Consider the following 13,924-nt stretch of genomic DNA (forward strand, 5'->3'; position numbering starts at 1 on the left):
AAAAAAAAACAAAGAAAAAAAAGAAAGAGTGCAAGTAGGCCGGCGCAGTGGCTCACGTCTGTAATCCCAACACTTTGGGAGGCCAAGGTGGGTGGATCACCTGAGGTCAGGAGTTCGAGACCAGTCTGGCCAACATGCTGAAACCTTGTCTCTACTAAAAATACAAAAATTTAAATAAATAAATAAAATTAAAATACAAAAATTAGCTAGGAGTGGTGGCACGCACCTGTAGTCCCAGCTATTCAGGAGGCTGAGGCAGAAGAATTGCTTGAACCTAGGAGGTGGAGGTTGCAGTGAGCCAAGATCACGCCATTGCACTCCAGTCTGGGTGACAAGAATGAAACTTCATCTCAAAAAAAAAGAAAAAAAAAAAAAAGAAATACTGTGAGTATCTGAAAGCCAGCAAAAGGGCTGGGGAGCACCCCAAAGTCACAGGGGCCCAGCAGGACATGGGACGCACTACAGATGGAGGTGGGGTCAGTGTCCTTCCCTTGTTCTTCAGTGGCTATTGCAAGGCGGCACCAACGTCCCTGAGGAGGAGCCTGGGTAACCCACCTGTAGCAGTGGCCGGGCTCTGTCCGTCCTGCTCTGCCCGCTCGCTGGTCAGCTGATGCCTGGGAGACCCAGGTGACACGGAAGGAGGACACGCCGGTGACGCGGTCGTAGTAACGCTTCTTGACCTTCCCACAGTCCACCACGTACTTGATGCCAGGGATGGTAAGAGACGTCTCGGCAACGTTGGTGGCCACAACACACAACCGAGTCCCCTCCGGTGGAGGCTTAAAGACCTAGGATTCAGGGAGGGGATGGCAGGAAAACACCAGAATCAGGAAAGCAATCGTAGAATGGAGGTCCAAGGACAAAGCCAGCCAGGCTGGTGTGCTGGAGAGGTAGCGAGGACAAGCCATCCCATCTGGGCCCCAGTGCCTTGCAGGAGTGTTCCCTGTTCTCCAAAACTACCTCAATGTTCCTCAAAACTCTGGGGATGCTGGTCAAACAGCAGATGGAGAGGACCAAGGGCTTGACTAACCTCACTGCAATATCCTTAAAAGTGCCCCAAAAGCTGGGCACGAGCCCAGCACGGTTACCTGTGCTTGCTTTTCTGGGGCCAGCAGAGAGTACAGCGGGAGCACGTGGAGTGGGAGGGAGGGGTCCGGCTGCTCACCTGGAGGGAAAGCAGAGGTTACTGGCACCCGGGCCGGGACAGATGCCCACAGGCAGGAGCCAACCACAGCTGTCCTGCACCCGTAGGCTGCTCCACCAGAGCTCCTTTCTTTGCCCTGCTGAGGTGGCTCCCCTTGGGACCAGCCAGGCCAAACCTGGGGGGACTGCTGAGAGGTTCCCAGGGGCTCTCTAGTCTCTACTGCCCTAAGCCGGATCTGAACCCCTGCTGTGCTGCACAATCTCCTCCTCCAAACCCCTGGCATGGATCCTGGGGGCCTGACTCTGCTCCTCGTGTCCTGGCAGCACTGTGGTAGGCTCAGGCTGAGCCAGTACTGGGGTACCCTCTGCTGCCCCACTCAGCCCCTGGCTGGGCACAGCAGGGCACTGGGTCCATCTACATTCGGGGGCCCTGCAAGCACACGGAGCTGGGCAACACTCCAGGGCCCTGGAGACCTGCACCTGTCAGCAAAGGGGTTGGCAGGCCCCATTACATTCAGTATGGCAAATGTTCCAGGCCTCCTCGTGCCAGGCAGTTTCAAAGAACTCAGGAAGCATCGAAGACAAAGCTGCTAGAACCCCAGCCCCCACGGGGCCCACAAGGGCTCTGGGCACAGCCCCAGGGCAGAGCTAATGAACGTGAGCAGGAAGCGGGGCTAGGAACACACCTCCATCTTGCCCGCCATCCCCCAAGTCCAGATCGAGGTCGGAGTCCAGGGCCCCCTCTTCCTCGTCCACTTCTGCCTCCCTGTCCTCATCGCCTTCACCTGCCGGCAACACCGAGTAATGATCCAAGTTGATCTGGGGCAGCACCTACGGCGAACACATAGACACCTGGGCTGCAGGGACCCTGGGTGTGAGGATGAGGCACGTGCAGGAAGACAGGTGCCCTCATGTGGAAGCCCCGGTCCACACCCACGGGCCGTGTGACCCGGGGCAGGCCACATAACTATCTCTTCCTGTCTGAGTTTCCCCACCTAAACAATGGGGACTATCACAGACCTTGTCTCTCAGGCTGGTGGGAGGGTTGTGTGAACACATGTGAAGAACTTGGATCACTGCCTGACACATCAGTAGTGCAACAGGCAAGTTGGAGATGGCTGAGTGCTTACGCTACTGTCACGGACCACAAGACCCATGGTGCCTTCATGCAGAGGCTAGAGGAAAGCACCTCCCAGCCCAGCCATCCCAGAGTAGCTGGGAGTACAGGCGCATACCACCACGCCTGGCTAAGTTTGTATGTTTAGCAGAGACAGGGTTTCGCCATGTTAGTCAAGCTGGACTTAAATTCCTGACCTCAGGTGATCTGAAATCTCCCAAAGTCCTGGGATTACAGGCATAGCCACCATGCCTGGCCTTCTTTTCCTTTTCAGAGACAGAGTCTCACTCTGTTGCCCAGGCTGGAGTGCAGTGGGGCCATCATGGCTCACTGCAGCCTTGACCTCCTGGGCTCAGATGGTTCTCCCGCCTCAGCCTCTGAGCAGCTGGGCCCACAGGCATGTGCCACCACACTGGATTAATTTTAAAAATTTTTTGTAGAGACAGGGTCTCACCATGTTGCCCAGGCTGGTCTCAAACTCCAGGCCTTAAATGATCCTCCCACCTTGGCCTCCCAAAGTGCTGGAATTACAGGCCTGAGCCACTGTGCCCGAACGGGAACTGGATTTTTAATTTCATTTTATTCCAATTACACTTAAACCTAAGCAGCCACATGGGGCTGGCGGCTGCTATCCTGGACAACGCAGCCTTACTCTCCAGGAGTCCCTGCCAGCCCCCCATGTACCTCGGTCCGCGCCTTCTTGGCCCTGGCCCTCGACTTCTTAAACTTCCGCATTTCCTCCGTTGAGTCTTTCTGATCATCGTCCTTCTCTGGAAAAGGGGCAGGTTGGAGAGAAAGGCGTGTGTGGCCCGCATGGTCGCTAGCACACTGCTCTTTGTTGTTCAAGGCACGGCCATTCATTCGGGGGTGAGGTGGGGGACGGCAAAGGTGCTGATGCTCCCAGAGGGAAGCTCAGAGGCGGGAGCTGCACCCCAGCCAGGGAGTGTGAGGCCAAGCCCAGCTGCTCAGGGCAGAGCGCGGGTCGGGGCGTCCTCTTTACCTTGTGGCCGGGCTCTGGAGGGTGGGAAAGCCTTTCTGAGCCTGCGACACAGCGCGTGCACCTCAGCCTGCCCCGTCAGGAACACCAGGATGCCACCTGCGGAAAGAATGGGCCCCTCTGTTATCCATCAGTCACTCACAAACATTTGCTTAGCAATGGGCACCTGCCAGGCCCTGCTCTGAGAGGCGGGGCTCCAGTGATAATGCAGGAGGACAGGGGTACACAGACGGCAGGAGGCAGCACCCCCAGACTGAAGGAGCTGTTGCCAGGGAGTTCAACAAACACAGCGACCACACAGCCCAGCAGCGCCACTCCCAGGCACAGACCCAAAAGCCCTGAGAAACGTGCTCAAGTGAAAACCTGCACACCACACTTGTGACAGCGCCATGGCTGCCCTGAGACTCGAGGCTGCAGGAAGGCTCATTGCCCAAGCTTCCGCCTTGCCTCCTGCCAGCCCCAGTCTTCCAGAGAATGGATGGGAGCCCCGAGAGGCTGTAAGCAGAGCAAGGAGAGAGTAACATGAAGCGACGACCTCAGCTTCCTTGAAGGAGGAGTTCAAGCCTGGTGGGAAGCACCCCCACGGCTCCTTGCCTCCCTAACATGAAGAAAGTCAGCCTTGGGCCCGAATTCGGCACACAAGAGTCTCTGATTAGGCTGGGCGCGGTGGCTCACATCTGTAATTCCAGCACTTTGGGAGGCTGAGGCAGGCAGATCACCTGAGGTCAGGAGTTCGAGACCAGCCTGGCCAACATGATGAAACCCCATCTCTACTAAAATACAAAAAATTAGCCGGACGTGGCAGTGTGCACCTGTAATCCCAACTACTTGGGAGGCTGAGGCAGGAGAATCGCTTGAACCCAGGAGGCGGAGGTTGCAGTGAGCCGAGATCCGCCACTGCACTCCTGCCTGGGCAACAAAAGTAAAACTCTGTCTCAAAAAAAAGTCTCTGGCTAGAAGTGATCACACTCTATTCACACAGAAAGGTCACGTCCATTCCAGTAACATGAGGTGAGTAACGGAGCAGGTGTGATGGGGACAAGGCAGAACTGTGAAGGGTATCCGTGACTCTCGAGGGGATGTGCCTGTTCCCCTGCAGTGTCTATGGTCACCTGCCAGCACCGGCCTGGGCCCTGTGGGTTTTTCTGCTTATCAGATGCGGACAGATGGCAAACTCCACCATCGGGTAGCTGCTGAAGCCTCATAGTGTTTTGAGTGGAATAAAGCAGGACAGGTGTTGTGAACACTCTGAAGTAAGTGAGGAAGCCGAGGCCTAGCAGGGACAAGGGACTTTTCTGAGCCACTCAGAGATGGGCCCTCCCACACTTGTGCCTTCAGCGAGGGTTTAGGAAGGGCGGCTCCTTTCCCCTGACCTGGCCAGGGCCTCACCTGCGGGCAGCATCCGGTGGATCTTGCAAATCTTCCGGAAGCACTCGCCGCTGTAGTCTTCCAGTGGTGTCCGCTTGTTGAAATGCACAGTCACTGGGAACTGCCTGGATTCCACCTGTGGGACGCCCAGGAAGGCGCGGTGGGGGGCGAGCTTTGGCCCAGGGCTGCCTTCCCTTTCCCCATCACTCTGATTCAAGGTTTCCAACACCCCTTCCAAGCTGCTGTCAATCCCCTACGTGACCAAGGGAGGTCTCTCAGGAGGCTCCCGACACCAGGGCGTCCTTGTGCCGTCCAAGCTCACAGAGGACCTGGGACCCTGTGTTACCTTGATGACCGGGGGCGGCTTGGCGAAGAGCCGCGGGTTCTGGGTGAAGTCCTCCACCCGCAGCGTGGCCGACATGATGAGCAGCTTGAGTGGCAGGTTCCTCTGCGGGAGGACAGGCTTGGTGACTGCGGCCCCAGGACTACAGGTGGGTCTGAAGCCTGGGAAATCGGCATGAGGGTGCCCTGCTGCGACCCCCGTTTCCAGCCCCCACCCTCTGCCCCTTTCTGGATGCCAAAGGCTCCTTGGAGAAAGTGAGTCAATAGCGGAACCTGCTGCTCCCAGGGCGGTGGCTTGTTCCAGGGTGTCTTTCAGAGTCAGGCTTTGATGGTGGAATATGAGGCAAGTGGGCTGAGACTGAGGCCCACCCAACCCAGCTCCCACCTGATACCAAGATTCACCGGGTGTCTGTTCTGGGGGCTCAGGGAGGAGCTGCCTGATTCTCGGAGGTCTGTGGGGGTGGGAGGGAGCTCCCTGGTCCCCAGGCCGCTCAGCAATGCCTGACAGCCTCATGGTGAGCTCTGCTTCAAGCCCTTGCTGTCTTTGCTGGTAGGAAACCCCAAACCCAGAAGCTAAGGAGTGGCCAGAGCACCTCTGTGGGAGGCATGGCACCCAGCACAGGCCCCTGTCTTGCCCCACAGTGACCGTCCCTCTCTGCCCTACCCCCGTGCCTTCCTGACTCCACCTCACCCTCGCTGCTTGGCTGCTCTAGACTCCCTAATGGCACAAACCAAGACCACAGTGAGATATCACTTTCCACCCACAGGGATGTCTAGAATAATAAAAATGGAAAATGACAAGTGTTGGCAGGATGTGGAGAAGCTGGAAGCTCTGACACTGCTGGTGGGGAAGTACCATGGAACTCTGCAGCCACTGTGGGAAATCATTTGCAAATGGTTCAGCTTCTTAGGAGGCTGAGGCAAAAGGATTCCTTAAGCCCAGAAGGTCGCGGTTGCAGTGAGCTGTGATTGCACCACTGCGCTCCAGCCTCGGTGACAATGAGACCCTGCCTCAAAAAAACAAAACAAAACAAAAACCACCACCACAAAAAACCGTAAAAGGCACAGGGTTTCTTTTTGTTTCTGTTTTTCAGATGAAGTCTCGCTCTCTCACCCAGGCTGGAGTGCAGTGGTGCGATCTCAGCTCACCGCAAGCTCTACCCGCTAGGATTAAGTGATTCTCCTGCCTCAGCCTCCCGAGTAGCTGGGATTACAGCCGCCCGCCACCAGGCCTAATTTTTGTGTTTTTAGTAGAGACAGGGTTTCACCATGTTCGCCAGGCTGATCTCAAACGCCTGACCTCAAGTGATCCACCCACCTCAGCCTCCCAAAGTGCTGGGATTACAGGCGTGAGCCACTGTGCCCGGCCTAGGGTTTCTTTTGGGATTGATGAGTGATGAAACGTAAAACTGTGGTGATGGCTGCTCTGTGAATGGACTAAAAACCACTGAATTGGCTGGGCGCGGTGGCTCAAGCTTGTAATCCCAGCACTTTGGGAGGCCGAGACGGGCGGATCATGAGGTCAGGAGATCAAGACCATCCTAGCTAACACGGTGAAACCCCGTGTCTACTAAAAAATACAAAAAACTAGCCGGGCGAGGTGGCGGGCGCCTGTACTCCCAGCTACTCAGGAGGCTGAGGCAGGAGAATGGCGGGAACCCGGGAGGCGGAGCTTGCAGTGAGCTGAGATCCGGCCACTGCACTCCAGCCCGGGCGACAGAGCGAGACTCCGTCTCAAAAAAAAAAAAAAAAAAACCATTGAATTGTACATTTGAATGGATAAATGATATGAAATATGAATCCCAGCCCAATAAAGCTTGTTACCAAAAGAAAAAAGGCACCAGGCAGATGCTCGCCTCAGGACCTTTGCACTGCTCTCCTCCAGTCAGACTTCTCCTCGCTCCCTCCCTCACTCAGCCCTCCACTCAAGCTCAGAGGTCACCTTTCGGGTGAAACCCTCACTAGCCCCGCGTCCTCCCTCCACTGCCCCCGGTTTGGTCCGTCACTGGCTCACACACTCTGAGTCTGCGTCCTGCCTGCCACCCTTGCTGAAGTGGAAGCCCCAGGAGGGCAGGAACTGTTAGAACAAGATGCTGTCTTGTTCACTGTCGATTATCAGGGCCTTGAACGTGGCCAGGCTCGTGGCACACGTGGAGCACAGGTCCCTCTCTCTGCCGGGAGGGTGGGACAGGCCTACTGCATGGAGCCCAGCCCCAGGGTGGCACCCTCCACTCAGCAAGCCCGTGTCGGGTTGGGGCAGGGAGATGGAGAAAGAGGCCCCGGGGAGCCCCTCTCAGAGTTCCGGGAGTCTGACCCTTGGCTGGGCAGGCCCACCCGCTCTGCTGATCCCAGAGGCCCAGAGGCCTCATCAACTGGCCCCATTGCGCCTGGCCAGGCATCAACACTTCGCCTGAGCCTCTTGCTTTGTGTGCGGAGAAGGACACTAGTTTATGAGGCTGGTGCCGGGGCGGTGGGGAAGGGATCATACAGGGGCTGTTAAAAGATTCACGGCCCTGGCACAGGGCCTAGACCTAGGCCCAAGGGGATCTTGTCCTTGGGGCATCTGCTCATGGCAGCAGCCCAGGGTACAACGGGGAACAAGTGAAGGGAGCCCAAGCCCCCGACAGAGCTGGGGGGGCCCAGGGCTCGGGGCTCCCCAGCACCCGCCTCCTGCGCTACCTTGGCCCGGAGAGTCACAACGCGGGACAGGAGGCCGATGAGGATGTCCGTGTACACGCTCCTCTCGTGGGCCTCGTCGATGATCACCACCTTGTACCGCAGCAGCAGGAAGTCCTGGGGGGAGGTCCAGGGGTGAGGCCCGCCCTCCCGGCCTGAGCCCCAAGGGCCGCTTCACGTCTCAGAACTCCCACTTGAAGAGACAGTGTGAGAGGAAGGGCAGCTGCTCTTCTTCAGAGGTGAGCTGCTCAACTCAGATGCCCGCAGAGCGGGAGAGCAGGTGGGAAATGGACGTGAGATGGCGGGTGGGGCCGTGGGCAGTCAGACAGCAGGTGCCACACAGACAGGGGCCACCCAGACCCAAACCGCATCCACTGACACCCCCAGGAGTCCCAGTGGCCTCCAAGCCAGGAGGGCTGGAATCACCTTTGCCATCCCCCTGAGACACTGGCCCTGCCCAAGGGGATGTCACAGCCAGCACGGAGCACAGCGTCTTCACCAGACAGCAGCCCCCCACCCGGGCCCTGCAGGCTCTCCAGGTGTGCGTGCCATCCGCTTGATCAAATGGCCGGCTCCCTAGGAAGCGTGGGGCGCTTCCCCAAGGCCCAATTGCGCTGATGGGAGGCAGCAGCTCGGGTTCCGATTTACAAACGGAAAGAACTGGGGACGCAGCTTCTGTGGCCAGGGACCGTGAAGACGCACCCCTTCTCAAGCGCAAGGCCCAACGGCTCCCCTGTCCCCCAGCCTGAGGCTGGCACCCCACTCCGAGTCTGGTGCTGCCCCTCACCAAACGCAACTGGACTCGAAGCTCCCAAGAAGGGGCTGTGTCTGGGCCCACCGCAGGGCAGAGCCTGCACACCACAGGCTTTCAGTACACCCTGGACAAGGTGTGAACTCTGTGAGTCAGTTATAATAAAAATACAAGTTCACATTTCATGAGCACCTTCTAGGTACGGGCCACTGTGCTAAGCTGTTAGCATGCACTCTACAACTTCCACTTCAAAATGATTCTCTGAGGAATGCACTAACATACTCATCAAGAAATTGAGCTTGGAGAGGTTCAGTAACTCACCCAAAGTCACACAGCAGCACCATGGGAGTGCTACGCCTAGCACCCCGCCCCCATGCCCACTGGCCTTGCTCTGTGAGCCAGGATCCGCAACCAACCTTCTGGATTTCTTTGAGCAGCACACCATCTGTCATGAACTTGATTCTGGTCTCCTCTGTCACGTTTCCTTCATACCGGATCTGGTAGGAGACGACCCTGTGTGGGCAGAGTTCGGTTTAGGGCAGAGCCACGCCTGGCTGGGACTGTCACCACAGGGCCACTACAAGGCAGGTCATGGAGCAGGCAGGCGGCTTGAGGACAGGGCCCACCAGCAACCCGAAACAAGGCCCAGACATCTCCCCAGTCTACTCTCCCCCTCCAAAATCCTGGTTTCTGAAGGGAAGGGAAGGAGCTGTTGAGGGCAACTGAGGAGCCAGGCCCCAAACACCTTGGCCAGAGCCCTCCTCGGATGGCGACTACACCAGGAGACGCCGGGGAGACCTGCACATGGGCTGGAGTGTGTTCTGGAGACTATACAGACTTGGCAGCTATCATAGGGGTACTGTAGCTGTGTGTGTTTCACAAAAAGTCCTTGTCTTCATTCAAAAATTAGCCTGGTGTGGTGGTGCGCACCTGTAGTCCCAGCTACTCAGGAGGCTGAGGTGGGAGAATTACTTGTGCCCAAGAGGTTGAGGCTGCAGTGAGCCAAGATGGGACCACTACACTGCAGCTTGGGCAACATCTCAAAAGAACAAAAAATGGCTCATGCCTGTAATTCCAGCACTTTGGGAGGCCGAGACGGGTAGATGAACTGAGGTCAGGAGTTCAAGGCACCTGCAATTCTAGCTATTCGCGAGGCTGAGGCAGGAGAATCGTTTGAACCCTGGAGGCAAAGGTTGCAGTGAGCCAAGATCACGCCACTGAACTCTAGCCTAGGTGACAAAGCGAGACTCCATCTCAAAAAACAAAAAAAAAAAAAATTAGTCCTTATCTCTCAGATCTGTACAGCAAAATATCGAGGATAAAGTATCTATGATTTGCTTCTAAACAGTGGTGGGGAGGGGGGCCAGGAGGAGAGTATAGAGCCAAAAGGGTAGGGCAGGAGTTGACAATTATTATAACGAGGTCTTGGGTACCTGGGGGCTTATTATACTATCCTTTCTACTTATGCATATGCCCCCAATTTTTTTTTTGAGATGGAGTCTCACTCTTGTTGCCCAGGCTAGAGTGCAATGGCGTGATCTCGGCTCACGGCAACCTCCGCCTCCGAGGTTCAAGCGATTCTTCTGCCTCAGCCTCCCGAATAGCTGGGATCACTGGTGTGCGCCACCACATCCGGCTAAGTTTTTTGTATTTTTAGTAGAGACAGGTTTTCTTCATGTTTGTCAGGCTAGCCACGAACTCCCAACCTCTGGTGATCTGCCCGCCAAGGCCTCCCAAAGTCCTGGGATTACAGGCATGAGCCACCATGCCCAGTTCTCACATTTTCATAATATTTAACAAGTTAAAAAGAGGATGAGGCAGTTTTTTCTAGACGCACGCTGACTATGCACAGAATCGTCCAGGAGGATGCACAGGAGATGGGCAGTGGTGGCTGCTCCTGGGGGGGAGGCAGGGCACTGGGTGAGAAGGGGCCCTCAGTACTCCATCCCTGCCTTAGTGTCCTCCCAGCCTAACCGACAAAGACACCAAGTCCCCCGACTGGCGTGCTGACCTGGGGGCCGGTGGCTCTGTCCGGCCCACCCCCGACTGGCATGCTGACCTGGGGGCCGTGGCTCTGTCCAGCCCACCACCACATCCTGAGAGCCCAGGATAGGCCTGGCATACTAGATGCTGCCTAGTAACGTCTGATGAGTGGGCAGATGAGGCAGGCTCTCACTCTGTGCTCTTTTGTGCCTTCTGGATTTTAGGCCACGTTGGACATGTTAGACGCGGGCATCTGCATTATAAACACGTGCTCCCAGCCATTGCAAAGCACGTGCTGTATCTGCCTGTTCAACGTGGCTTTCCAAAGAAAGTCCTATAGACTTACTGCCGGATTTTTTTTTCTTTTCTTTTTGAGATAGAATTTCACTCTTTTCACCCATGCTGGGGTGCAATGATGCAATCTTGGCTCACGGCAACCTCTGCCTCCCAGGTTCAAGTCATTCTCCTGCCTCAACCTCCCGAGTAGCTGAGGTTACAGGCATGTGCCACCACGCCTGGCTCATTTTGTATTTTCAGTAGAGACAGAGTTTCTCCATGTTGGTCAGGCTGGTCTCAAACTCCCAACCTCAGGTGATCTGCCCGCCTCGGCCTCCCAAAGTGCTGGGATTACAGGTGTGAGTCACCGCACTCAGCCAAGATTCTGTACTTTAGAACCTTGAGTTTTACATTAACCCGGCAATGCTAGGTACTAGCTCCGTGACTGCCTGCATCTGGCCCCCTGCTCTGTTCTCGAGTCCCTGGATGGGCCACTCTGTCCCCTCCGCACACTGTGCAGGATGTAAGCCGAGGGCCTGCTTGAAGGCTGCCTGCTTGGGCAGGTCCTGGAAAGCTGTCTCCCACAACGATTCCCAGTGCTGCATGCAGAGGTGACACTCCACCCAGCACCCTCAGCACAGACGCCGCTCACCAACTCCTGGGCTTCCAAGGAGGTCTGGGCAAGGCCACAGGACCACCCCATAGCTCCCCCCAGGAAGTAGAGCCCTCACCGCTGGGACAGATTCATCTCCTTGGCCACTCGCTGGGACATGGCCATGGCGGCCACTCGGCGGGGCTCCGTGACACCGATGATGCTGTCTTCACTGGGGGAGGAAGAACATGGCCATCAACAGTGCGTGGCCCCACCTGCTCATCCCAAAGCCTCATGCAGTTCCACAGCAAGATTCACCACACTGACCTGGCGCTCGCCCAGGGGCCATGGGAAACAAGGCCAGGCTGCACTACTTTTAACAGCAAAGGGAACAGCCCAAATGCCAACAACACACAGAAAACGGTTCAGCATTCACGGTGCAGCAGACACCAGGCAGCCGCTAGAAGGAACGGGGCCTGGGGGAACCAGGCTGAGAGCTCTGTTTGCCCCAGTCAAGCACAAGCTCCTCCAGACACAGGAACCCGCTAAGCCGATGGGTGGCTGGTCCCAGCTCTGTGGGAACGTTAATGCCACAGGCCTGGGGCTGCTCTCCCTGGAAAGGCTGCTGACAGGGCTGGCCCTTGCTGGGTGCCTGAACCTGGACAACAGGAGAGCTCCCTCCATTCCCTGTAAGTGCGGGCCCACCGTGTCCAGGCTGTTTGTGCAAACAGGGTGGTTTATGCCGGACACCTGCTTTCCTTCTAGGCATCTAGGATTTCGTTCCTGCCAGGCAGGGCGGGCTTAGGCTGCCTGGCCAATAATAGCCGTGAACCTTGAATCTCTAACAAGCTTCCCTGGTGGAGGGTAGTTCCTGTGTGGCCACAGGTGGCTACTGGAGAATTCAGTGCGTCCTGGGTGAGTCCGCCGGGAGGGGACTCTGGAAGCTGGAGCTGGGCTTCCCCCGAACACCACAGGTGCCACTGCCCTCTGCCAATCGCGTCCTTTGCTGTAACATACTATAGCCATGCACAGGATAACAAGCTGAGTCCCGGAAGTCCCCAATTATCGAACCTGCACATGGTCTTGGGGACCCCAACATACATGGGTCAAAAGTGCCCACAGGAGGCTACACAGTGAAAACAGTAAGCACAGGCCGGGCACCGTGGCTCACGCCTGTAATCTCAGCACTTTCGGAGGCCAAGAGGGGGGTGGATCACCTGAGGTCAAGAGTTCGAGACCTGCCTGACCAACACGGTGAAACCCCGTCTCTTGGTCGGGCACAGTGGTTCACGCCTGTAATGCCAGCACTTTGGGAGGCTGACGTGGGTGGACCACAAGGTCAGGAGATCGAGACCATCCTGGCTAATGTGGTGAAACCCCATCTCTACTAAAAATACAAAAATATTAGCCGGGCGTGGTGGTGGTCGCCTGTAATCACAGCTACTTGGGAGGCTGAGGCAGGAGAATGGTGTGAACCCGGAAGGCGCAGCTTGCAGTGAGCTGAGATCGCGCCACTGTACTCCAGCCTGGGCGACACAGTGAGACACTGTCTCAAAAAAAAAAAAAAAAGGAAAAAAGAAAATAGCTGGGTACGGTGGCTCAAGCCTGCAATCCCAGCACTTTGGGAGGCCAAGACGGGCGGATCACAAGGTCAGGAGATCGAGACCGTCCTGGCTAACCCGGTGAAACCCCATCTCTACTAAAAATACAAAAAACTAGCCGGGCGAGGTGGTGGGCGCCTGTAGTCCCAGCTACCAAGAGGCTGAGGCAGGAGAATGGCGTAAACCTGGAAGGCGGAGCCCGCAGTGAGCTGAGATCCAGCCACTGCACTCCAGCCTGGGCGACAGAGCGAGACTCCGACTCAAAAAAAAAAAAAAGAAAAGAAAAGAAAAAATAGTAAGCACATAGCTCTATGTGCCAGGGATAAAGTGTGCTACGCAAGTTCACTCACTTAATCCACATGACAACCTTGTGAAGTAGGTGCCATTATTCCCATCTCACAGCTGGGGCCCAGAGAGGTTAAGTAGCTTGTCTGAAGTCACACAGCATGCACAGGGCAGATCCAGGATCAGATCCCAGGGAGCCCCAGGCTCTCATCAACCTTTCGGGGCATCTCCAGTGTCACTGAGGGACCTAGAGAGAACCCTGTGTCCAGCCCCTACCTGCTGTAGCCTGCTTCATAGAGAAACTGAGGCACCTGTGTGGTCTTCCCGCTGCCAGTCTCACCACACACGATGACAATGGGGTGCTCAGCCACAGCCTCCATGATCACTTGTTCTTCAGAGAGAATTGGGAGCTTCAGCCGTTCTTCCTGGAAGGAGAGGAAGTCAGCACTTGGGCAGCAGCAAGACTACAGACAGTGATGTAACATCCAGGAAGGTGGCAGCTGACACGTGGGTGCTGAACAGACGTGCTTGCTGGGGAAGGAGGCCTTGACAGCTGGGGAGGGGACCAGGAGCCATGGTCCAGCAGAGACAGAGACAGGGACCGCATCCTTCGGGATACCAGGCCTGACATCATCACATCCTTCGAGACCGGCCTAACCAACATGGTGAAACCCTGTCTCCTGGCCAGGCGCGGTGGCTCACACCTGTAATCCCAGCACTTTAGGAGGCCGAGGCGGGCAGATCACGAGGTCAGGAGATAGAAACCATCCTGGCTAACATGGTGAAACCCCGT

The 13,924-nt window shown here is 56.4% G+C and overlaps 1 protein-coding gene across 4 annotated transcripts in view; it reads right to left on the reverse strand.

The window, feature by feature from the left end:
• Positions 1-13,924, reverse strand: part of DHX37 (DEAH-box helicase 37) — a 48,646-nt gene that overhangs the window by 17,988 nt on the left and 16,734 nt on the right. For all 4 annotated transcript variants that reach the window (XR_002730443.2, XM_023206242.2, XM_023206230.2 and 1 more), the window contains exons 5-15: positions 13,408-13,556; positions 11,385-11,477; positions 8,811-8,907; positions 7,647-7,760; positions 4,972-5,073; positions 4,647-4,761; positions 3,261-3,356; positions 2,945-3,030; positions 1,830-1,974; positions 1,089-1,165; positions 556-788 (exon numbers count right to left, since the gene is read on the reverse strand). Coding sequence is in view for 3 of the 4 variants with exons in the window: in XM_023206242.2 (XP_023062010.2) it covers positions 556-788; positions 1,089-1,165; positions 1,830-1,974; positions 2,945-3,030; positions 3,261-3,356; positions 4,647-4,761; positions 4,972-5,073; positions 7,647-7,760; positions 8,811-8,907; positions 11,385-11,477; positions 13,408-13,556 (1,307 nt within the window). In the remaining variant the exon portion in view is untranslated. The remainder of the gene's footprint in view (positions 1-555; positions 789-1,088; positions 1,166-1,829; positions 1,975-2,944; positions 3,031-3,260; positions 3,357-4,646; positions 4,762-4,971; positions 5,074-7,646; positions 7,761-8,810; positions 8,908-11,384; positions 11,478-13,407; positions 13,557-13,924) is intronic.

Source organism: Piliocolobus tephrosceles, chromosome 10, assembly GCF_002776525.5.
Source record: "Piliocolobus tephrosceles isolate RC106 chromosome 10, ASM277652v3, whole genome shotgun sequence".
Lineage (NCBI taxonomy): Eukaryota > Metazoa > Chordata > Mammalia > Primates > Cercopithecidae > Piliocolobus > Piliocolobus tephrosceles.